The 26736-nt window shown below is 35.4% G+C and overlaps 1 protein-coding gene across 9 annotated transcripts in view; it reads left to right on the top strand.

Annotated features, from left to right (window-relative positions):
* Positions 1–26736, top strand: part of Thada (THADA armadillo repeat containing) — a 321031-nt gene that overhangs the window by 81065 nt on the left and 213230 nt on the right. For 8 of the 9 annotated variants that reach the window (XR_012439673.1, XM_074049587.1, XM_074049582.1 and 5 more), the window contains exons 25-27: positions 770–883; positions 10073–10195; positions 16939–17030. Coding sequence is in view for 8 of the 9 variants with exons in the window: in XM_074049587.1 (XP_073905688.1) it covers positions 770–883; positions 10073–10195; positions 16939–17030 (329 nt within the window). In the remaining variant the exon portion in view is untranslated. The remainder of the gene's footprint in view (positions 1–769; positions 884–10072; positions 10196–16938; positions 17031–26736) is intronic. The other variant, XM_074049583.1, reaches the window with a different exon arrangement.

Raw genomic sequence — 26736 nt, 5'->3', positions numbered from 1 at the left:
CTATAAGGGTATTTCATTCTGACATTTCCATGTATTAGAAATATAATACTTACATTCCATGTAAGTATTAGCCTAAATTGGTTTATCTCCTATTTTTCTCCTTTTCTACCTTAGTCCCCTTCTTATGGTGATTTCAACAGGTTTAAAAATTCTATATTCATTCTTGTATAGAAAGTACATCAACCATAGTCACATTCTAACTTTTTTTTTACCCTCCCTCTCCCGTTAGTGACCTCCCCTTAGCATGACCTGTTTTTCATAATTATGGCTGTATTTATGTTGGGTCTGTATTCCACATATGAGAAAAGCCTTTGGCTTTCTGAATCTGGCTAACTTCACTTAAGGTGATGTTCTCCAGTTCCATCCATTTACCTGCAGATAATAAAATTTCATTCTTCTTTATGGCTGAATAAAATTCCATTGTATATAAATACCACATTTTCTTAATCCATTCATCAGTTGTGGGGCATCTTGTTTGTTTCCATAGCTTAGCTATTGTGAATGCTGCAATAAATATTGGTGTGTAGATGTCTTTATTGTAACCTGACTTACATTTCTTCAGGTGTATCCCTACGAGTGGTATTGCTGAATCATATGACAGTTATGTTGTAAGTTTTTTGAGGAGCCTCCATACTGTTTTCCACATTCTATGATTTTTATAATGGGAATTGTGAATTACAGGATTTTGAATTTTGGAATTAATTTGGGAAGCAACAAATAGGTATATGTAAAATAAGAGCCATTAATTTTTTGTGTTGTTTTTCCATAGGCATTGTTAGCATCTGAACCAAAGAAAGGCAAAATGGATTTGTTGAAAATAACAATGAAAGAGTTACTATCTCTGGCTGGCCCTATAAATGACTCACAGAGCACAGTCCCCCAGGTAAAATGGAAGCACACAAACCCAGCTAGGACAGCAGTGTTTTTAAATCTCTGCTGTGTATTTATTAAAAGGCAGTATCTGCTAAAGATATAGAACTCTTGAAGTTAGGCAGACATTTGAAGTTTACATGAATGCTTTTTAAGGAAATGATTTTAATTTCTTTTTTGGTCTTTCCTATCCACAAAATTAACTATTCCTTTGGTTGACAGATACTGATCAAGATGAATTATTTTAAAACTCTGGTGAAAACATGCAACTGAATTAAGATATTTTTATAATATTAATATTGCATCTAAATATTTGAAAATGAATATGCAGTAACTTTTGAATTTCATGTGTGCTTCTCTGCATTGATGTACATTTTTGTAACTTGGCAGTCACAAAACCTAAATATTAGGTGTGTAATACCTAACTTTTGGCATATCCATTTTAATTTTCACTAATGTTTAACCCCCTTTAGTTATTAGCCGTACTTAGGAAATTAGGTTAAACACTCTTCGTAGTTCTACTCCAGTGCTAGATGTACCTGGTAGTCTAGACTTCCTCAGTAAATACCTCATGGTGGGATGTTCCTGCCCAACTGTGGAGGGCCTGTGCTTAGTCAGGGAATAGACTGAGAGCGGAAGTTTACAATCAAGTGCAATAAGTTTCAATAATTTTATTTCAGAGCCTCTGGGAGGTGTTAAAAGGTGAACCATGAATCAGACTATAGTCAAACTAGTGGAAAAAGATGGCATTTATTAACATACATAGTGACCAATGAATATGAGATTTCTTTAAAAAAATTAATGTTATGACTCATCTTTAAAAATGATCATCTCAAGACACTTTCCAATGAAATGTGAACAATATATTTGCTTATATTTTCTTAGACTTATCACTTTTGAAAAATGTCCTAGTTTTATAAGAACATCTAAAAATAATGGGGTTTTGTGTTTTGAGGTGTGGCGGTAAAGTTCCTCCCTAGCAAGCACAAAGTCCTGACTTCAAACCTCAGTACCACCCAAAACAAATAAAAATAAAAATATGGGATTTTCCTTATAAGGGTGCTAGGTAGTTGTTGCTATGCTGTTTTTATGTGAAATTTAAATGTTCAGCCTCTGACCAGTGTTCTAGGCTTTAATCAATGAACTCATCCCATGGCTCATTTATTTTTACTGTGTATCTTTGAAATATGTCAATGTGCAGAATGTACAGTGAATAACAAATATGTTTAAAAACAATTCCGTTTAATAGACATTGCAGATAGAATTACATATACTGTAGATTCTTTTCCATCTCATTTCCTTATTTTCCTTCTCAGCTGTGATCACTAACCCAAATTAGTATTTATCATTCCCATGCATTTTTGCTGTACATTTATGGTCTTTTACACAGATAATATCATCTACACATCTTTTATCTGGGCTTAGTTTTTTTGTTTTTTAATCCACATTATTTTTTAAGATTACTGAACTTCAGTTTATTGTTATTTCTGAATGGTATTTCAGTGTATTCGGTTCCGAACTCATTCTTTGAATAGACATTTGGTTTTTTTCCAGATTCTTCTATTACAAACAGTACTAAAACAAACATTTTTGTTTCTCCTTACACATGTGTTTTTCCAGGTAGCAGTGGAATTGCACGTTGTAGGGTAGGCACATACTCAATTTTGATGTTGGCTGTTGTATTCTTACCCACAAGGTATAGGAATTTCCATTGTTTACTAATACCCTGGTATTATCACATCTTTATGGTTTCCATTTTGCTTGGTGTGAATGGTGTTTCCCAATTTTATTTTGCATTTCTCTGATGACTAGTTAGCTTTTTTTGCACCCATACTGGCTTGGAATTCCCTATGTAGCCCATGCTGGCCTCTAACTTGTGATCCTCTTGCCTCTGCCTCTTTAGTGCTGGGACCACAGGTGTGCCCCACCATACTTGGCCATGAGTTAGCATTCACATCTTTTGATACATTTAGTAGTCTTTTGAGTTACATCTGTGAGTTAACTGTTCAAAGAAAATTCATAGAAGTAGGCAAATTACCTACTTTTAATTTTTTGTCTTTTTGTTTTGAAAGAGTTGAATTTTTGTTATTAAAAAAATATTTTTGGGCTAGATACTAATTCAGGCTCTAGAATGCCTGCCTAGCAAGCAATGAAGTCCACAGATAAAATCCTAGAACCACCACGGAAAAAAAGTACAAATATTTTGCTTGTTTGCATTATATATATCTTTTCCGAATCTGGGGTTTCTCTTTCTATTTTGCTTATGATTTCTACTATTGTACAGAACTGTTAAATTTTAATTGAATGGAATATGTCAGCTTTTTTCTTTATGGTTTATACATTTGTATCTTGTTTAAGAAATCTTCCGATACTCCAAGGTCAGAAAGGCATTTTATATTTTCCTTTAGATGTTTTAAGTTTTACTTGTATTTCTTTATGTGAATTTATTTTATGTATAAAATAAGAAAATAATTTTATTATTTTCCATTTAGATAACTAATATGTAGGTGTTTTTTATATATCTTTTTGCCTTGATTTATAAGACTACCTTATATACTGTTTTCATAGGTAAGAAACTCTGTTTCTGTTCTCTGTCCCATTGATCTATTGGTCAATCCCTTGTCCAAAATGATGATTTTAATTACTCTATCTTTATAATAACTTGTAGTATCAAGTAAGGTGAATTTCATTTTCTTTTTTCCCCAGAACTACCTTTACTATCCTTCCATCCATTCAACCATCCATCCATCCATTTTAGAATCTTCCACATACATTTTAGAATCACCTAGCTAAGTTCAGTGAAACACCTTTTTGAAATTAAAGTGTGTTGATTGTTTTGGGAAAAATGACCTTTTTTATGGTACTGAGGTTGGAACTCAGGACGTTTTGCTTGCTATGCATGTGCTGTACCACTTAAGTCATGCCACCAACCCCAAAATGACTTATTTTTTTGGTACTGAATCTTCTATGAGGTCTAAGGGTAAAGCTTAGAGGCAGAGTACTTACTTCGCACGCATGAGACCCTGGGTTCTATCCCCACCAGGATACACACAAACACACGCACACACACTTTCACACACACACTCACAATGGAATGAATTGTCCCATGGCAGGGCTCATTTCTCCATTTATTCAGATCTTTCTTAATGTCTTCAGTTACTACTTTTTTTGTGTTTTGTTTGGAGACAGGGTCTTACTATGTAGCCAAGGCTGGCCTGGAACTTGCAATGTAGACCCCAAGTCTCAAACTTGTGATCCTCATGCCCTATTGCTGGGCATGGGCAACATAGTAAGACCCTGTTTCTTAAAAAATAAAAGAATTTCCATAAAAGTCTTACAGGTTTTTTTTGTGACATTTATTTCTATATATCTTTTTTAAATTGCAATCATAAATGCTATTTTAAAATCTTATATTATCTGTCGCTGTTGTGTATGAATGCAGTTGATTTTTTTGATTATTGTGGTAATATTTACTAACCTATTTGAACTATGATACAAGTAATGACTTATCTGTAGATCCTTTTGGATTTTCTTTTTTTTTAATTTTTATTTTTTCATAATTCTTATGTGCATAGAATGCTTGGGTCATTTCTCCCCCCTACCCCCACCCCCTCCCTTACCACCCACTCCACCCCTTCCTTCTCCCCCCCACCCTCTCAATACCCGGCAGAAACTATTTTGCCCTTTCATCCTAAGCATATGCTTATTTCTGTCGGTGAGACGGGTCTCCTGTAAGCAACAAATTGTTGGATCCTCCTTTTCAATCCCTTTCATCAAACGGTGCCTTTTGATGGGTGAATTATGTCCGTTAACATTAAGCGTTAGTACTGATTAGGTACGTGGTGATTCCTGTCATTTAGTTGTCTTAGTTGTTTGAAGGTTTGATTGTGTGTACCTAAGTTGAGGTTACTCTCTACTTTCTTGCTTTTTCTTTTCCTGTAGTTTGGTGCTGCCTGTCCTTTCATGGTTATGTTGGTTTTCACTTTCTGTGCGCAGAATCCCTTGAAGAATCTTTTGTAGTGGTGGCTTTGAGGTCACATATTGTTTTAGTTTCTGCTTGTCATGGAAGACTTTTATTGCTCCATCTATTTTGAATGATAGTTTTGCTGGGTAGAGTATCCTGGGGTTGAAGTTATTTTTATTCAGTGCCCGGAAGATCTCACCCCACACTCTTCTTGCTTTTAATGTTTCTGTTGAGAAGTCTGCTGTGATTTTGATGGGTTTACCTTTGTATGTTATTTGTTTTTTCTCTCTTACAGCCTTCAATATTTTTTCCCTAGTTTTTGAGCTTGTTGTTTTAATGATGATATGCCGTGGGTTAGTTCTATTTCGATCTGGTCTGTTTGGTGTTCTGGAGGCCTCTTGCATTTGTATGGGAATATCTTTCTCTAGATTTGGGAAATTTTCTGTTATTATTTTGTTGAATATATTACACATTCCCTTCGCTTGCACCTCTTCTCCTTCTTCGATGCCCATGATTCTCAAGTTTGGAAATTTTCCGTTATTCTTTTGTTGAATATATTATGCATTCCCTTTGCTTGCACCTCTTCTCCTTCTTCAATGCCCATGATTCTCAAGTTTGGTCTTTTGATGGAGTCAGTGAGTTCTTGCATTTTCTTTTCACAGGTCTTGAGTTGTTTAATTAATAGTTCTTCGGTTTTTCCTTTAATTATCATTTCATCTTCGAGTTCTGAGATTCTGTCTTCTGTTTGTTCTATTCTGCTGGATTGGCCTTCCATTTTATTTTGTAATTCTGTTTCATTCTTTTTGCTGAGGTTTTCCATATCCTGGGTCGTTTCCTCTTTAATGTTGTGTGTTTTTGTCCTGAGTTCATTTATCTCTTTATTAATCATGTTCTCTGTTTCACTTTGGTGTTTATTCAGTGCTTGTATGGTTTCCTTTATTTCTTCTTTTTCTTTTTCAAATTCTCTATTTTTGTCATCTTGGAATTTCTTGAGTGTCTCCTGTACATTTTGGTTGACCCTATCCAGTATCATCTCTATAAAATTCTCATTGAGTACTTGTAGTATGTCTTCTTTTAAATTATTCTTGTGGGCTTCATTGGGTTCTTTGGCATAGTTTATCTTCATTTTGTTTGAGTCTGCATCTGAGTATCTGTTTTCTTCATTTCCCTCTGGTTCCTGTAGTAACGTTTTGCTGTGGGGAAACTGGTTTTCCCGTTTTTTTCTGTCCTCCCGTCATTGCCGTTGGTGTTGTTTTTGTCCCTGTACTGTGTGCAATTAAGTATTTCCTGGCTTGTAATAATAGCACTAGTGATATTTAGAAAGGAAGGGTGAGAGGGGATGGAAAGCAAAGAAGTTAAAGGAAAAGGGAAAAACAAATAATTAAGTAGAAAAAAAAACCATAAAGGAACAAACAAAAAAAGTTTCAAAGATATGAACAGGGAGAGACAGTGTACGAATCAACTGTAAGCTGAGAAGGCATTAGAGAGACAGAGGATTGAAAATAAAAAATAAAAAGAATAAAGATAAGAATATAAATAAAAAATAAGTAAATGAAAGAAAATATATGTATATATATATATATATATATAAAATTAAAAAAAAACCCTCCAAGTTAAAATGCAGTGAAGTTTCAATTTTTATAATTTAGGTGTTCATCCTCAGCATCCAATCCTGGAGATGGTGCCTCAGTTGTTGTTCTGTAGTTGTCTCATCAAAGGGGAAACATAAAATAGAACAAAACAAAACAAAACAAAAACTCAAAGTGTCCCAAGTTCAAATGCAATACAGTTTCAGTAAGTTTTTCAGCATGCAGGTGTTGTTCGGTTGTTTTCTCATCAAAGGTAGGGAGAGATTTGAAAAAAAGAGTCTGGAGACAGTTCTGTGAATGGCTACCAGCAGCTGTGGCTGCTGTTGCTGAAGGCATTATTTATGCAGATCTCAGGAGTGAGCTTAGCACTCACCTGGCCCTGCAGGCTTTGTTTACTCAGAGTTCTCCTGTGTGTGATGCCACTGCTACAAGCTTTCCCCTTTCCATGCACACTGGGGGAGGTGACACTGCACCTGCTTTCTCAGGCCTGCGTGTTTATTTACAGTTCACCTGGGAAGTGGGTCTTCCTCCTTCTCCTGTGGAGTTTTCCTCCCACCACAGCTTTTACAAGCTTTCCTGCTTGTGCTTGCTGGGCATGTGCTGCTCTCCTGCCAGCCGGCCTGTTTGTTTACAGCTCATGTGGGAGGTGGGTCTTCCCCCCTCTCCTGTGGGGTTTTCCTCCCTCTGCCACTCTCACAAGCTTTCCTGCTCCTGGTTGCTGGGCGCGCCCTGCCGCTCCCGCCCTCTCTGGCCAGGCCTGGCTTGTTTATTTACAGTTCCGGGAGAGATTCCCCTCCCCCTCTTCGGCGCTCAGGGCTCCCCACTCTCGTTGCAACGTGTCTTTATTGTTTTATTGCTTATTACTCAGTTTCTCTTTTTTCCCTGGTGGGGGTCGGTCTGTCCAGGGGGTGGGGGTCTTGCCCAGGGTTGTCTGTGGAAGTACTGCGAACCACTTAGCTCACCTTGTCCGCGTCTTCCCAAGCGGTCTGGGCGCGGGCGTCTGGCGGTGGCCTGGGAACCCTCCTGGTTTCGACGTTTAACGTGAAGTGGAGATTCTCTGCGTAGGCTGGAGGTGTGGAGGGGTCAAAGTTTTGCCTCTTCTCGGTGGCCTTGCCTGCGATATGTTTCTCCAGCGTCTCTCCAGGATTTCACTATAGGAGGCCGGCTTTCTGTTTCCTCCTTCTAGTCACCATGTTGGAATCCTTTGGATTTTCTTTATAGATAATTATATCCTCAGATGGTAATGCTAAGCTTGCTTTTTCTTTCTAATACTGACTTTTGCTTAAAAATTTAATTGGCTTTCTCTGATGCTAGAACCTTTAGTACAGTTTTTCATAGAAACATGAGAGCAGGCATCTTCATATTTTTAATATTTAGGCTGTCTTTCATCTTATTAGGGAGCTTGGTGGATTTTATTGAATGTTTTCCTGAAACTTTTGAAACAAATATTTTCTACAACTTGCAAGCATTATGAATGATACTCCCAACTTTTAAGGGTAATACTATTTGCTTATGGAGAATGAACCCAACTTTAGTTTAATGGTTTTTTTGTACCCTGCCTTCTCATTAGCTTTTTCTGTTCAGCACCCTTTCTTGAAGTATAATTAACAGTGTAACTTCTAACACCTCAGTTTTAGTTTGACCTGTTTTTTGAATTTTATAAAAATGTATTATAAACTATACTTTTGATGATGGCTTATTTTGGTCAATATCATGTTTATATACCACCCATATTATAATTTACTCATTCTCATTGCTGTATAATAGCATACAATTTTTGTGTTGATGAAGTTTTTTTTGTGACAGTGTCTCATGATGTAGGCAGGTTGACCTCAAACTTATGACCCTCCTGCCTCAGCTTCCTGAGTGCTATGATTACAGGTGTGTGCACTGATTCGTGGCTCTCCATTCTACTTTTGGTGAACATTTTGACATATGAAAATTTTGGTTTATTAAGAATATTACTTTTGATGGGCTGGAGACTTGACTCAGGTAGTAGAGCACCTGCCTCTCAAGCACAGAGTCCTGAGTTCAAACCCCAGTTCTGCAAAAAAAGAAAAAAAAAAGTAGTACTTTAGAGAGTACTCTTGTACATGCTTAATGGTGAGCGTATATGTATGTTTCTGATGAGTATACAGTTTGGAGTAGTTATTAAGTATGTTTATATTCAGCTTTAATTTTCCCAAAGCAGTTGTCTGTATCTTGTTTTGATATCCAGACTCATAAAATAAACCTGGAAATTGCTTAACAACTTGTATATAATGGGGGTTATCTACTTAAATGTCTATAGATTTTATTTGGAAAATCATGTGGGCTTTTTTATTGTCATAGTTAATTTGTGGGTTTTTTTTTTATGTTTGAGGGGATTTTTTACTATTGATTTCCTTTATTTAATGGTAATACCTATTGAGGTATCCAATTTTTCTTGATTGGTATTGATAAATTCTATTTTCTGAGGTTATTTTATCTTTTCAAATTAATTAGTATACGTTTAGTCATAGTATTTTTTGCTTTATTCTCTTGTATCTGTAATTATGTCCTTTTTGGTATTGATAATATTGTTTGCTTAGGCTTTCTCTCTCTTCTTGGTTAGTCTTATCATAGGTTGGTTTGTCTCATACAACCAGCTTTTAGGCTGGGGATGTAGGTAGTTCAGTGGTGGAGTACTTTGACTAGCATGAACAAGGCTTGGGTCTGATCCTTAGTACTGCAAAAGAAAGAAAGGAAGGAAGGAGAGAGGAAGGGAAGAGGAGGGAAGGGGAGGGGAGTGAAGGGATCCATTTTTGGTTTTGTCAGTGCTCTTAGTTGTTTCTTTGCTATTAAAAATTCTGGTCTTTATTTTCTGTTTGTATTTTAAGTTCATTCTTTTCGTGTCATCTTAAGTGGACACCTTAGCATATTCATTTTTAGTCATTTTTTAAAGATAAATGTGTACATTTAAAAAGTGGACAGATTGGCAGAGTGACACAAGCAGTAAGAGTGTCTGCCTAACAAGCACAAGGCCCTAGTACTGCCAAAAAAAAAAAAAGCCTTCTAACTAAAACATGGACAATTTTTGGCTGAAGCAGTAGAGTGCCTGACTAACAAGTGCAATTCACTGAGTTCAAATCTCAGTACCACCAAAAATAAATAATAAAAAAAGTGAATATTTCTTTTTAAATACCCAGTTAAAGTGCATCATACAAGTGTCACAATATAGCAGTTTCACTGTTGTTTAACTTTAAGTATTAAAAACATCTTTCTTTAATCAGTGTTTTAACATGTGTGAATTTTAAAAAATGAATTCTAGCCTAATTCAACTATGATCAGAGTGTCTATAAGATTGTAATTATTTGGTGTTTATTGAGACTTTATTTGTGACTAGTTGTGAAGTCATTTCAAAAAAGCAAATGCTCCATGTATCCTTGAAAAGAACGTGTTGGTTTTATTTGCTAGGTTCAGGATTTTACATAGGGTCATTGGATCAAGTTGGTTTTTTTTTATTGCATTATTCAAATCTTATTAACTTCAAATTTTTTATTTTATTATTATTGAGTTGTAATAAGTCTGCTATTTCATTTGTGAATTGTCCATTTCTGACAATTTTGTGTATAGATTTAGAATTACCACAGTTTTCAACCCACCACTAATTTTGAACTTCTTGTTGTAGGTTCATGCCTTAAATATCCTTAGAGCCTTGTTCAGAGATACACGTCTGGGAGAAAATATCATTCCTTACGTTGCTGATGGAGCTAAGGCGGCAATTCTGGGCTTTACATCACCAGTCTGGGCAGTGAGTGCTTTTGCCATTTATTTTCATTGCCTTAGTTAGGCTTCTGAGTAGGTTTTAATAAACTCACCTTTCACTGGATGATAAAAATTATATACTGCATTTTATCAAGAAGTTTCTGTAGGGGATAAATCCTTGGATCAAGCTATATTTTGATTCTTGATATTTTATGTTTCCATTTTATCTTATTTGTTGATTTATTGGCTTTAACTATTTTTGTGATTGCTGAATAGGGTTTATAGTATATATCTTTACCTTGTCACAGTTTACCCTTAAGTGATATTATACCACTCCACTTCAAATGTAAGAACTTAATAATAGTGTACTTATATATTTTCTTTCCAGTCTTTGTACTTTTATGGCTATACATTTTGTATATCCTTTTTGCATTTATATATATTGTAAACCCATACTAGATTGTTAATACTTTACAGAGTTGATTATCTTTTATTTAATTTACCATACAGTTCAGTGGCATTAAGTACACTCACAAGACTCATCACCATTATGCATTTTTAGAACTCTCTCATCACCTGAAGCAGTAGATCTGTACCTGTTCAGACTAACTCCCCATCTTCTTCCCCTCATCCCCTGTAACCTCAGTTCTGATTTGCCTGGTCATTTGTCTCATATGTGTGGAGTCATACAGTATTTGTCCCTTTGTGTTTAGCTTATTTTGCTTGCTACTGTGTTTTTAAGGTTCATTTATATTGTAGCATGTTTTAGAATTTCATTCCTTTTTAAGTCTGAATAATGTTCTGTTATACGTGTTTGTCATATTTTCTTTATTTATCTATTGGTAGACCTTTAGATTGTTTCCACTTTTGGTAATTATGAATAATGCAGCAGTGACTGTTGGCATACAAGTTGAGTCCCTGTTTTCAGTTTATTTAGGTATTATTGTGTGAATTTGGTTTAACTTTTTGAGGATTGCCAAACTGTTTTTCACAGCAGCAGCACTGTTTTACACTCACAGTGGCAATGCACAAGAGTTGTAATTTCTTTATGTCTTCACCAGTACTTACTATTTTCCATTTTTTTAAAATGATGACCTACCCTAATGGATGTGAAGTGATATGCTATTCTCGTTTTGATACGTATTTCCCAAATAATTAGTAATATTGATCTGGAAGCAAAATAACTCTTTGTGTATCTTAATGTAATTTTTTTTGGATGCTGTGGATTCTTTATATCCATATGTTGAGTGAGTATTATAAAAGTATTCATCAAAAGTTCAAAAAACAAACATAAAACATTAAACTGGAACAGCTTAAGTACTGAGTCAGTTTCCTTTGCAATATGAGTGCTGACCAGAAGCCTTTTGATTCAGTACCTAGTACCTACTGTTGGACTTAAGAAAGTAAATGTGAGCTAGGCACCGTTGACTTATGCCTGTAATCTAGCTACTTTGGAGGCAGATATCAGGAGGATCATGGTTTGAGGCCAGCCCCGGCAAATAGTTTTGGGAGACCCTATCTCGAAAATACTCAACACAAAACAGGACTGGTAGACTGGCTAAAGTGATAAAGTGCCTGCCTCATAAGTGTGAGGCACTGAGTTCAAACTCTAGTACCTCTAAAAAAAGAAAAAGTTAATGTAGATTTTTTTCCTTGAATACTGGGAGAAACACCATGTGTTTTTTTGTTGTTGTTGTTGTTTTGTTTTCTTTCTTTGGTTTGCTTTCCTGTGTCGTTGTGTGTTTTAGAATAAAGGAGAATAACCTGTGATTTATAGGTGCTTAAAAGGTGACTTTTTAAAAACTCTGGCAAAAGGAGAGGAGACAAGCAAGATTTCAAGCCCACAGTAAGTGGAGTATTTCCTAGAAAGACAGTCTTTCCAATGAGTGAGCCACACAAGCCATTTCAGGTCTGTATGGTAAGCCTCTAATCAAGGGTCAGTCTATTGCAGTTGCAGCCAAAGGCGCGGACTCCCTGTGTGAGGAGAAATCCTCAAGGCTGCCAGCTCTTGCCTGGAAAACTGTGCATCTTTCTGTAAGAGATACAGACTCCTGCAATTCTGTCTAGGAGCGTTGCATAATGACTCTTGAGGGCACAGTTTTTACCTTTTGCCTTTACAGGAAGCAAAGCAATACCTGTATACTGCCAGTGCATTCAGAGAGGTGGGGATGTGGCTCATTCATTAGGAAATTAAAGATCTTAAAATTGACTGCTGCAATATTATATTGTTTTCTAAAAGCCTAATTCCTGATCTTACAAGAAATGTTTCCTGTGAAAGGGTTCTGCCAGAGTGAAACCTGGTGATTTTTCCTACTTTTTTGGCAAAATTGAAAGTGTTAGAAATGAGTGATTCCTTTTTTTGGAAAGAGTAATTTTTGAGACTCTGTAAGTAGTAATACATGTGCCTTCAGAAATTTTGAACATGAAAGAAAACATAATAAGAACTATAAAAGTCACCTGTTAAACTATCATACAGACATCATTATTCTGGTACATTTTCTTCCTCTTTTTTCCTACATGAGTTTTATATGGGAACATTATGCATGTGCTTGCATACCTCCACAAAAGGCTGCATAAATACATATAGATGCTTAAGTATAAGTTTATTTCTTGGACTCTTCCTTTTTAACTCCGGTTGTGAAGTAATCTTTTGTTTCTGTTTTGTGTTTGCTTTACTAGACAAAAAAAAAAATTATAGTTATAATGAGCCATATTTTCATTGCAATGTATAGTTATGATTCCTTTCTTATAAAAATCTCATCTGAGATAGGATGAAATTATAAATCAATATTATCAGTGACTGTGAAGAAGTCTTCATTTTACAAAAACAATTTACTGTAGCATGTTTTTTGAACTTGTTTAAAGGGTAATTTTTCCTTGGTGCCTGTAAAATATGGTTTGATTAACTGAAATTTGATTTGTACATATCCTCTCAGGAATGTATCTGCCTAAAGCTGGCTTCATGTGGACTTTTGACTTAATGTTTTTCCTGATAATAGAGGGAAAAAAAGCACAAGTAAAATGAATTTAATTTTAATTTGCAGTAAGGGAACATTTTCAGAAAGCATTCATATATATATTTGTTTTTTATAGACTCTTGATCTTTTGTATTGAGACCATATAGATTTCTCAGTCTTTACCACCTAGTAGGCATTTTTAAAATACAAAGAAAATGCTTTATTGTAAAAGCATGGTAGGCATTAGGCTACCTACTCTGCTGTAGATGATATATTAAGCTCTAGGAATATACGGACATAATAGACATAATCAGAGTGGCTCTCTCTGAGTATTTTCACATATGTTGCATCATTTACCTTACATTAATTAATCTCAGTTCTCTTATGGTCCAGATTTTATAAATAAGGAAAACAAGTCTCAGAGAAGCAAAATAACTTTGTCTAAGGACAAATATATGGAATCTGAGACATTTCTGGGCAGGATATCTGATCATCTTTCCTTGTAATTCTCAGCCTTCCCAGTGGAGGTGGGAACACAAATGGATATCATGCAGCCATAAAAAGGAATAACATAACTGTTACATGTTGTAACATGACTGAACCTTGAGGACATTATGGCAAGTGAAAGAAACCTGTTATAAAAGGGGTACCTATGTCATAATACCATGTACATGAGCTGTCTGGAATAGAGAAATTTATAGAGGCAAAAAGTAGATTATTACTTTCCTACTGTGAGATGATGGGGAATGATGACTAACGTATACAGGGTTTCTTTGTGGATAATGAAAATATTGTTGCAATAGTGGTGATACTTTCCTACTTTGGGAATACAGTAAAAACCACTGACTAATATACTTTAAAATGGTGAATTTTATGACATACGACATATCAATAAAAGGAAAAGTAATTTTTAGAATGATACTAAGAAAAGTATCATTTTATAATCTTTTGGGGTGCCTGTAGTTCAAGTTGGTAAATATTTGGAAATGATTGTATACTAACTGAGTTAACAGGGTGACCAAAGAGCTAATGAAGGAGTTTTTCTGTGAATATAAATAATTAATGCAGAGGCCTGTTAGAATACCATCATTTGAATAGATAATGATCATCATTGTCTACACATGTCTTAGTGTGTTCATGTTGTTATAATGAAATACTATAAACTGGGTGACTTACTTATAAGCAACAGAATTTTTTTTTCTCACAGTTCAGGAGACTACTGCTTTCTGGATCATAGAGGGTGTCTTCTTATCCTCACATAGTAAAAGGGGCAGTGGATCTCTCTCTGGCCTCTTTTATTTGGGTCTCATGAATATCCCATTCATGAGAGTAGAGCTTTTATGATCTACTCACATCCTAAATGCTCTCTCTCCTAATATCATTACCCTGGGGGTTAAGATTTCAATTGATAAATTGGGGAGCATGGAGAGTCACAAATATTCAGTCAGTAGCGGGATGGATCAGGCTGGTAGTACTGTAACCCACTGATCCATCATGTATCTCCTGCCTATTGACTCAAACAAAAGAGCTTTGTTTCTGGGGCTGCTTATTCACTTTGTAAAACAGTCCTCTACAGTTTTGCTTAAAGGGTGCAAACTCAACATCTCCAAGCATTCCTTTGTCAGAAAGTTTGGTTTAGGAAAAGATGGTGTTTGCATTTCAGTTTCGTGTGTGTGTATATATGATTTGTTTGTTTGCATTGCATTGTTGTTTGTGCAAGGCAACTTATTCTACCACTGAGCCATACTCCCACATTCCCTTTTTATGTTGTTTTGTTATTGATTTTGGGAGGAGACAGATGTATTTCTCAAGTCATCTTAGACCTAAGAGTCTAGGAACTATATAAGTAGATTGAGTAGGAGATACAAGACCTGAGCTGGTCAGATAGCAGGATGGATTGATGTGTTATTTTGGGATATTTGACGGTCCACAGAATAGGGACTATACTGTTTCCTGATTGTAGAATGAACATAATTATATCTGTCCAATTTTAGGATTTCTTTGCAATTTTTCTGTGAATTGTGTTGGTATATCTATAAAGTCTACTTCCAGGGTTGCTGTGGATGAATTGAGTCAGTTCTGGGCTTCTTGAGGAGAGATTGCAAACTGCTGGCCAGTATGACAAATGCAGTTTACACTGTTTTGTTTGGCCTCCACTGGTTTTTTCCTCTTTAATTTGTTGCCAGCATTTCAAAATAGTGAGATTTCACATAAAAGTCAGGGTTTCTGGCTTCTCTTAAAAAGCAGAAGATCTGGCAATACTGGGTTTATGTTCCCTCATGACACAGTAGACAGAAGTTGAATAGTAACTGCATTAGATAAAGTCCACTGCTACCTCTGTTGCTCACTGATCCTTCTGGACATTTAAGTTTGTGACCCTTACTGTGGTTTGTTTGTTTGTTTGTTTATTTATGCTGGAGTTTGAACTCAGGGCCTTGCAGTTGCTAGGCAGGTGCTCTACTACTTCAATCACTTTTTGCTGTAGTTATTTTTTTAATGGGGTCTCATGTGATTTTTTTATTTTTATTTTTTTTGTTTTGGTTGGCCTGGACCCTAATCCTTCTATTTATTTCTCCTATGTAACTGGGGCGACAGATACACACTACCACACCTGACCTAATGGTTGACATGGGGTCTCACTAACTTTTCTCCCTGGCTTGTTTTGAACCTTGATCCTACCCATCTCTACCTCCTGAGTAGCTGGGATTATAGGTATGAGTCACCATATCAGACTGATTTATAAACCTTGCATTATTACTTTTTACGACCTTTCAGCTTACATTGCTAGTTAACATACCATATGATAATTATACCAACTAACTAGAATATTAGTTCTATGGTAGTAGTAAGTGTGTATCTTCTATACCTCTTATGTTCTCCATGGTGCAGGTGTAATGCTTTGCACACTATAGGGGAGTCAGTGCATACATACTTCTACTCTGATTTTGCAAGGTAATTGAGGAAGCCTGACAATGGTAGGACATTGAAGATTTTTTAATGAAATTCTAAGGTATTCATACCTCTTCTAAACATATTGGTTTAGAAGAGATATGCTCTATTAATATCTTGAGGAATAATTCCAGTTTATTAATGATAATTTCTCTTGTGCGTGTGTGCGTGTGTGTGTGTGTGTGTGTGTGTGTGTGTGTGTGTGTGTGACAAGATCTCACTATACAGCCCAGGCTGGCCTCAAACTTGTGATTCCTCAGCCCTGATAGTGCTGGGATTATAGGCATGCCCTATCATGCTTGTCTCTCTTGCCTTATTTTTATTAATCAGTTATTTAAAATAATTTTAGTGTTAAGATTGCTTGACTAGGTTACAGCCCTTGTGAAGTTAATAAACATCATCTTAAATATTAACTATTTTCTTGTCTGTGTTATTATATTATATGGAGTCTTCAAAGTTAAATCTTAAAAGTATTTTCTCATAAGTAAATGAGTACAGAAAATAAATGGAAATAATTGAGGTCAATTTTGGATTATTCATTGTCAAGAAGGATATAGAGAAATTGTGTTTTTTTAAAGAAGTGTTATTCAGTGATAGAAGTTAGAGACATAATGAGTACAGCTGATAATATTAGAAATATAGGAAAAATCTGTTATTATACATGTGGTTAGACTGTACAGGTCAACTTAAGAGAAAGTCATTGAATGAATTATTATAAAGTTTTTTGAAAGTTGTCTTATTTTATGAACACAAACCATATTTTCTTTAGCCTCACACTAACCAGTTGGGTGATGATTTTGAATATCTAGTTTGAATGTTATAAATGTTGATTTCATGCCACGAATATTTCTTAACTCTTATTGTGTATCTATTTTTACATTAGGTGAGAAATTCATCCACACTTCTGTTTAGTTCTTTGATCACAAGAATTTTTGGAGTTAAAAGGGGAAGGGATGAACTTTCCAAAACAAATAGGTAAGCTCACCTAATGCTAACTTTACTTTTTAAGCAATACTGTCCTGGTTGAAAATAATTGTCAAAGTTCTGCTTTTTTTAACAGATGCAGCTACAGCATAAAACTATAAAAGTTCTATAATAAACTAATCTGTGCTATCAAATTCTAAGCCTTTGGGCAAGAATATCAACTCTTTAAAAAGTTAACCTTTCAAAACCACAAAAATACAGTATAATAGCAAGGGTTGAAGTGTAGACTTGTTTTAGACTTGTTTCTCAGTGCAGTAACTAAAGTTTTTTCTTTTTTTTTTGTATCTTTTCTTCAGTTATTCTTGAAATGTTTTAAATTACTTTTTATTGATGCATTATTAACTACTGGTTTTGTATGTTTAGTTGTACAGTGGAAATTTAGATGGGACCCAGATTACCTTTTCAGTAAAGTCTTTGGGAGGAGTTAGGAGATTTTGGCTTTATGGAATGAACAGTTCTTTTTACTTTTTGGTCTTCAGTTTATTCTCTAAGATGTTTTTTTTTTTTAAAGCTCTGGAAAGAAGCCTATGGCCATTTTGATTGTAGGTAATTTTTTGATATAGTATATACTTTTTTTCTTTTTGGCAATACTGGGGTTTAAACTCAGGGCTTTACACTTGTTAGGCAGATACTCTACTGCTCAAGTCACACTTTCAGCCACTTATATTTTGGTTATTTTGGAAATAGGGTCTCACTTTTTTGCCTTGGCTGGCCTGGACTGTGGACTGTGATCCTATTTTACGCTTCCCACTATTATTGGGATGACAGGCATGCGCCACTGTGCCCAGCTTGTGATGGGGTTTTGCAAACTTTTTTGCTCTGGTTGGCCTGGAACCATGATCTTCCCAGTCTGTACCTTCCTGAGTACCTAGGATTACAGTTATGAGCCACTGCCCGTGGCTGTTTGGTTTAAAAGAAGAGCAGCTTTGACTGTTCTTGAGCACTTGACAGGATTTAATGGCACTCCACTGGGCTTACAGTTGTTAGCACTAGATGTCACTGTCGCTACATGTCCAGTTATGTCCTTAACTTGGGATCCACTTTGGCCTGGTGGCCTTTCTTCTGAAGACCTAGCTGTGAGTGCAGGTTCTCTCCTACTTAAAAAGTTACCATGTTTCAAATTGGGGTTTAGGCTGTTGTTACATAACATTTTTTTTTTAAATGATGGAACTAAGTCTTAGGACTTAGTACTAACTTGTTTTTAATAAGCAACCTGAAGTAATCCATAAGCTGGCAGTAATTTTAGTGAAACCTACTGTAGTAGTCCTGAATTGTTACTTAAATAGCTACTTATCACCCTATGAATAACACTGCCCAAATAGTTAAAAGAAGGTAACTGGCTATAAGTACAAATCCCCTTAATATATGCAGGAAATATAGAGTTGCTTTTTTTTTTTTTAAACTGAGTCATTTTTTAAAATAAATAACATTTCCCCTTTGGAAGGATGATTATAACCTTATTTTTTTGCCTATTCTTAAAGTAATTCTTCCTGTCATTAACTTAAAATTACTAATGTTTCTCTTTTGTCCACTTTTAAAATAATTTTATGATATGCTAAAGTTTAAAATAGTTGGACCGTATTATAAAGTCATGATAAATTGTTACGTAAATCAAATATATTAAGATTATCAACAAGTAAAGTTTTTGTTTAAAACTGACTTGAAAATGAAGATGTGGTTTTCTCTTTTAGTTTTTTGTGTTTTGTTATTATTGCTTGCTTGTTTTTTGAGGCAGGGTCTCTCTCTGTAGCCCAGGGTGGCCTGGAACTTGTGATCTTTCTGCCTTAGCCTCCCTTGTGTTGGCATTACAGGTGTGTGCTAACACACTTGGCTTCCCTTTTAGTTTTTTTGAAGTGATTCTTGGATGTGTCTACTATGTACAGGAGAAAATTATCAGATTTATTTCATTTAGGTTGCATCTGAAAGAGAATAGAGGAATAGAGCGATGATGCCACACAGTTTTAGTCTTTTTGCCAAAGTCACGCTGGTAGAAACCTCCATTATAAATTTATTCCTTTTGGATAGGAGAGAATACAAAATTACAACTTTCTTAGAAAGAGGGATATGCAATATTTGTATAATTGTTTTGTGTAATTAAAGGTGAAAAATGAGGGAGTTAAAATATTAATATTTTGTTTAAATGTGATGAACATTTCTGGTAAGAGTCTTTATTTCAGTAACCCGAAGATTGGTATATATCATCACCTATACGATTTTGTTTTCTTTTTAATTCTAGAAGAGAGTATTTCTTGTCAGCTACCATTAGATTTGCTGTGTAAAGCCTTTACTGTTACACATTTGCAATTGTTTGTGATGGTTCTTCTGCTTTTGTAGTTTATTTAATCATGTCATTTTTGTTGAAATGTTTATGTGCTTGTTCCCTACAACATTAATTCTCCAAGGGTAGAAACTTTTTCATGTATTTCTTGTATACATAATGGACACTTTAAGAATGCTAGAAATGATGGCTTGTAGGTTGTTACTTAGCAATGTAATAACTAACTTCAGCTGATGACACCTCACAGGACAGTTAAGTTTGCTTTCACAACCACAGATTGTCCAGCACACAATCTTGCAAACGTGTACTCTTAGTCAGAACGAAACTGAATGTAAAAAGAACATCTGTCTTTTCCATCTAGTGGGGAAGAAATGGCTATCTTGAAGTAAACAAACTTGGTTTCCAGGCATCTTGCTGCCACTGGAGATGACCTTAATAGACTCCTTTATCTGCCCTGCACTTTAGTTTCTCCTCTACATGTCAGGAACAATAAGGTCTAGGCTCTGTTCTCATTGGGTTATTATAAACATAAAAGAGACGACTTGTTCGTTTTCTTTGACAGTATTCAAAGACCTAAGCAATTAGAGACACAGAGTGCTATTCCTCTCTGCTACTGCTTCTACTGTTGTACTCCTCTCACTGTCTTGTTGTTAGACTGTGTTTTTTGTGACAGCATCAGAGTTAGTGTCTTACTATTTTTTGTGTACCTGGTCTATATGCATATAGTGTGGTCCCTTGCATAGTGTGTGGCATATAGAAAGCATACAGACATAATTGCTGAATGAATATGCAAATTTTGATAATAGAGAAGAAATAAGAAATCTGATTTTTACTCTTGCCTTTGTTCCTGTCTAGTCATGATAACCATCTGAGACAAGTTAGCTAACTTCTCAGTGCCTTTATGTTTTTCCTCTGTAAAACAAGTGGTCTCTCCCTTCTAAAATACTAAGCTCAGGTTTTACCTCATGTTACTAGAATTGCAAGTTTGGTAGAGTGCTGTATTCCCAGTGCCTACAACAGTAGCTACCATATAGGGGTAAGGAGTTTCTGTTTCACATAAATAGAAAGGAGCAGGGGCTTGTCTTCTTCCTTATAAGTATGTGGAGTGCCCCTGTAAAAAAAATCAATTCAAAATAGATTAAAGATCTCAGTGTAAGACCTGAAACTTTGAAACTACTAGAGGAAAACATAGGTAAAATACTTGAAGAAATAGGCATAGACAATGACTTTCTGAATAGGACTCCAGTTGCTCAGGAAATACGAGCAAGAATTGACAAATGGGATTGCGTCTAATTAAAAGGCTTCTGCACATGAAAGAAAACAGTTACCAGAATGAAGAGACAATCCACAAAATGGGAGAAAATATTTGCAAATTATTCATTGGGCAAAAGATTAATATCCAGGCTATATAAAGATTTCAAAAAATTAAACACTAAAAGAACAAATAAGCCAATTAATAAATGGGCAAATGAAACAGTTCTCAATTACAAGTGGCAAGTAAAGTAAATACATACAAAATGTTCAGTGTTCTTAGCCATAAAGGAAATGCAGATCAAAATGACACTGAGTGTCCATCTCACCCCAGTCAGAATGGCTGTCATCTAGAAAACAAACAACAAATGCTGGTGAGGATGCGGGGGACACTTATACACCATTGGTGGGAATGTAAACTTGTACAGTCAGTATGGCGGTACCTAAAAAATCTAAAATAAAACTACCATATGGGAGGAGGGGGATAAAGGAGAATGATGGAGGGGTGAATTCAGCTATGATATATTGTAAAACTTTTGTAAATGTCAAATATAACCCTAGCACAATAACAACAACAAACTTTTAAAAGTTTGTAAAATATGAAGTATTGAAGCTAAGTAAAAAAAAAACTGTCATATGATCCTGCTATCCCACTCTTGGGCATCTATTAAAGGAATGTAAATCAATATACAATAAAGACACCTGTACACCCATGTTTTTTGTAACACTATTCATAATAACCAAGCTATGGAATCAGCTTAGGTGCCCAATAACCAATGAAGGGTTAAAGAAAAGGTAGTAGATACACAGAATGAAATTATGTCATTTGCACAAAATGCATGGAACTGGAGATCATCGTGTTTATGGTGACCATGATTATTTCATGCAAAATAAACCAAGCTCAGAAAGACAAATAACACGTTTTCGCTCATATGCAGAATCTAGACCAAAAATTAATAGTATGACAATTGTAAAAGGAGGACTGTTGAGTGGGAAGCCGGAGGGAAGGGAGGGTGAAAGCAGTGGGTGATGGGGAGTAAATATGATCAAAGTTTATTATATTGAACCCCACTAAAAACTTAAAAAGGTGTGGGGCGAGAAAGCAATTAAAGGGGATGAATTTGATCAAAGTGTACTGTATGCATGTATGTAGATATCACAGTGCAAGTCCTTGCACAGTTAATTTATCCTAATAAAAACATTAAAAAATAAGTATGTGGAGTACACTTGCAGTGTTTGAACTTTTGAGCCCACTGGTCCTGTGTGATATGTTCTTTAGCTTATGAAGAATGAAAAAGGACATTTTACTTGTGTGCCACAAAAAAGAAAGAGAGTGAGACAGAAAGAATAACAGTTATCATTTGCTTTTATCCTTGAGAAAACTGAAAGGAAGGAAGGAAAAAGAAGGAGGGAAGGAAGGAAGGAAGGCTGACTGGCTTGGAGTATGAATAGATTTGGGGTAATATGGAAACACAGATTTTAAAAGGGAAACAAAAGAATAATCTTATTTATTGTGTTATATGTAATCTTTATTCTGTCTTATTAAAGAGAGTTCTAGTTCAATTATGTACTTGGTTTATTGCAATTTAAGAAGAAAATGTATTTGTAAAAGTGTTACTAGATCCAAGCAAAATTATTTCCAGTGACTATATTTAGAGATGTTAAAAATTATTTTATTTCCCTGGATATAAATAACAGAATTATTTTAATTATTTTTCCTAACATCTTAGTGTAATAGGTCTGGCAGATCTTTTGAGGAGCATCTAATCTAGTCCAGCATCCTGCTTATAGGAAGATTTTGAAGCAATTTCCAGATTTATTGGCTTTTCTCCTAATCATGTTTTCTAGGAAAAGAGATTCCACAAGTTTCTGTGGTTACCCACTCCATTGTTTAGGACAGAATTGGGTTCTCAAAACTAAAATTGAGAGCTGTAGGTCAATTGAGCCTTTATATTTTAGAGAATTTAATTATTAGAATTCAGAGTAGCTCGTTTGTTTGAACCATAATAGCATCTGATTAGCCAAATTGTGGCTTGGATAATAGTAACATCTTCAGACCTAAGAATTCTCAGTTTTCTCAAACAAGCAGTTTTGGTTTTTGTTTTTTATCTTTTCACTCTGAACCAGACTCTGCTAGGTATTGGGATGTAGAGAAGAATGAGAACTATTCTGTGTCCTAGGGGAACGGACAGTCAGATGAAGAGTGCAATGAATATAAGCTACTACACATGAAAAAAACAAAAAGAGTTTGACTATTACCTGTTGTGCTGGACTCTGTTCAACTGAATTGAAGAAAGTAAGAGGTTCTGAACGGAGGTAATATGTTGCTGGTGCCTGTGGCCTATTCTGTGCTCAGCACCTGCCAGACCATTTTTATGTGTTTGAGTTAGCCTTAATGACAGCCTTGTGAGGCAGGTGATGTCACTTCTCACAGAGAGGCTAACCAAGGTTAGCAAAATTTTGTTATTTGACTGTTACATACAGCCAGAAAGTGGCATGACTAGAATACAAACTGCATTCTGTCTGCAGAGCAGTGCTGATTTATCCATCAACACACATTGTTCGTCACAAGCCTTAAGTCACTGTTTTTGGAGTCAGGCTTTAGATTTTTATGGTGTCAGATTGTAGGAAAGGAGCTACTTCACTGTCTGATTGTGAACCAGTAATCTCACATCTTCCACATGATTGGTTGATTTTAACAGGGGGCTCTGAGGAGAAGTTTGCTTTGAGGTTACTTTAAGATCTTTTTGTGGAAGGTGGAAGAGATAGGGATTATGCATTTTTTTGGCCCTGGAATGTGTTTTCCTTAGTGAGCTGCCCATAGTTTTTGTGTAGATAGAGGTGAAGGAAGAGCATACCTTAAGGTTTCTGATGTCATGCAATAGAACAAGTACAGAAAAAACTTAGTTTTCTGGTTGGAAGTAGGGAATGAATTAAATTGTCCCAATATTGCTAGTTAGAAATTTGCTATTTTCACGATAACCTTTGTAAAGCTCTTGTATTGGTAATAGTTTGGTGCTTAGGAGAGGATTTGGGGGTTATAAAAATTCATTTCTTTTAGACTGAACCTAATGTTTTTCAGAGTATGTGCTTATATTTTTCATTCAGATCTTTAAAATATGGCAGTAACAATTATCATTAGCTTTTATCCTTAGGAGAACTTAAGAAGTCATCCAATCCTGTTATCATTTTGCAGATGTGAAAACTGAAGTGTACAAAAGCTAAGTGATTTGCTCAAGATCACAAACTAGTGCTGGTAATATAACTTAATGGTAATTTTTAGCTCACAGTAAGCTCAACTAATTGATTATTTAGAAATAAAGTTTCTTTTAGCAGCAATAATATTAGTTAAGATTCAAATGATCTTAATGTAGAATATGAGATTGATTTTCTCAAAGAGATACTTATCTTGGAATTTTAAATATTAATGATTTGAAAACAAGTGTAGAGCCCCAGGGTTTGGATATGGTCTGGAGGTGTCATTCATCCATTTTCCACAGGTATTTGTAGAACATTCAATCTGGTTCTTAAGCCATAGTAGGTAATTTTTGGAGACTGGGAAATAAAGTACAAGTTTTATATAATCCTTGTTGAGAAGTTCTTACATCAGAATTAAGTCTATACTGACACTTTGGCCTACTGGAGAGTTTCATATTTCAAGTTTTTATTTATTCTTAGGTTCATGGATTATAGGTAGGAAAACCACAAATAAGAATTTTAACCAAAAAGAATTTCTTAAAAAGAAATTTGTTCATGGACTTGAAGTGGGAATTAGTCATTACGTTCTTAAATATTGACTTTTGCATGAACCAAGTGATCTCTGTTCTTAAGTACTGCTTCAGGCCATTGCCTTCTTATAACTATGGCATTGTTGCTTGCGTTTGAGCATGTTCTGTGGAATTTTGGCAATGCATGCATCCTCTTTCTGCATCTTAGTAAAAGCATGAGTAAATATTTTTTATAAGCTTTGGTATTTTTGTAGTTTACATTTTATATGAGCCAGACTAATATAATGTAATACTAGGATTACATAATTTAAGATGTCAGGTTTGCTTCCAGGACTATGAGATAAAGTTTTCATCCAACAGGGGCTTTATAAGCAGCATTTGTTGCCCACTCACTACGTGTATACAAATACCACAGAGCTATTTTCCAAATGAGAAGATGGAGTCAAAAAGGTTAAAGCTAGAGGGAACAGTTTCTTTAGAACTTGGATAATACTTCTTTTTTATTCAGAATTTAGTTCTTATAACTACTGATTTTAGCAATGTAGCATCTTGAAATTCCAGGAATTTCCAACTATTGTTGTTTACATTGAATGTTTTTAAAAATAAAATACAATCTATAAAAATTTTCATTGAAGACTTACTATATACTTTGGTACTCTAGTATGTACAAAAGCAGTTTATGACATGGTCTTGGATTTCAAGGAGTTTATTGTTGATTGAGAGATGAGACCAACTTGTGAACTAGTTTAGGAAATATAATTATCAAGCTGTGTGGTACTGACCGTCTGGGGAGTTAGGGTCAGAGGAGGATGAAGTCAGGCCCTAGACAGTGGCCTAGATTTAACCTGGGCTTGAAAGAATGGGCAGGATTTGAATAGGTAGAGGGGAGGATAGGATGTTGCATTTGGGATTATTTGGTATAAATAAAGATGGGGAGTTGAAATGAACATTGTACATGTCTGAGAAAGTTAGATGATAAACCAGACTAGGACAGAGAGGGTATGATAGAAGTGTTCATTGTTCTTTCCTAAAGCAAGGATTCATTGACGACCTACTTGCTATGTGCGCTGAACTACATTCTGGGGCTTATTATATCAGTGACTAATGTTAAGGAGACTAGTTTGAATTTTACGTGACATTAGGAATTGTTTACAAGTTTCTGACCTTTGGCTTTTTTTTCCCCCTTTGGTGATAACAAGGGTTTGAATTCAGGGCCTGTGCTTACTGGGCAGGTGCTCTACCACTTGAGCCACATCACTTGAGTTAGATTGCTTTTAGGTGCCAGTAATAGAAGACCCGATTAAAATTTAAACAAGGAAAAGTTATCTCATATATAGCCAGGAGAGGGAATGGACTAATTTTAGATTGATAACACCATCAAAGACCCATGTTTTGTTCCATGTTTCTACTATAGCAGCCCAGGTATGATTGCATGGACACAGAGACGTTTTCTTGATGGTTGAAGGATGGCTGCAATCATAAAGGTTCTATAGCTATTGCATCTAGGTGCTACAGAAGCTATGCACACCATCCCATGGTCTGTGCATCCTGTCAACCAATGTTAGTATCTTAGCATGCCCCAGGTTAATTCTGGCAAGGGAAATAAATGCACCAGAATTAGCTTAGACTAATCAGGGTTCTCTAGTTGGATCTGGGTTGGTACTCGCCCTCCCTGAAGCATATGAATACTCTGAAAGGTGAATTTCCAAAGTCAATTTCTGTTAAAATGAAGGATGGGATGAAGGAATGAATGTTGATTAGGTAACTAATGATGTCAGCTGGTACATTCTCCTAGGCCACCTCAAAATCTTTGAAGATGTTCTCATTAAGAACAATGACAACTTTAGAAGATAATATATTTGTATTTTAGTATAGTAGGACATTATGTTTTCTCCTTTACATATTTACTACCTATAATTGTATAAAGATATGACAGGCAAGTGTCCAGTGTATGGTTTCATGCAATTCATTCTTAGAAGTAGCTTACATTTAAAAAATTTTACCTAATGTCTTAAGTCCATTTTGTTTTGTTATAACAGAATGTTTAATGCTAGATAACGTATAAAGAAAAGAGGATTATTTGGCTCATGATTCTGGTGACTAGAAGTTGGTTCAGACAGCATGGCGCTCATGTCCTAGAGAGGGCTTCTTGGCTACATAACATGGCAGAGAAGTAGAAAGGGAATCAGTTGCATTCAGAAGGGCCAAGCTCATGGGGCAACCTTGTTTTCTAATAACTCACTGTGTTAAAAACTAACCCAGTACCATAAGACTGACTCGTTCTTCAAGACAGCATTAATAATCCATTCTAGATTGTGGAAACACCCCCTGCTCATCATAACCTAATTACTTTTATTAGGCCCCACCTGTTAAAGCTTCCACCACCTGAACACAGTTACACTTAGGGCGAGACAGGCTTCAAGCATATGTATCTTTGGGT

This window comes from Castor canadensis, chromosome 12, assembly GCF_047511655.1.
Source record: "Castor canadensis chromosome 12, mCasCan1.hap1v2, whole genome shotgun sequence".
In the NCBI taxonomy this organism is placed as follows: Eukaryota; Metazoa; Chordata; class Mammalia; order Rodentia; family Castoridae; genus Castor; species Castor canadensis.
This window is presented reverse-complemented; position numbering and strand designations above follow the sequence as displayed.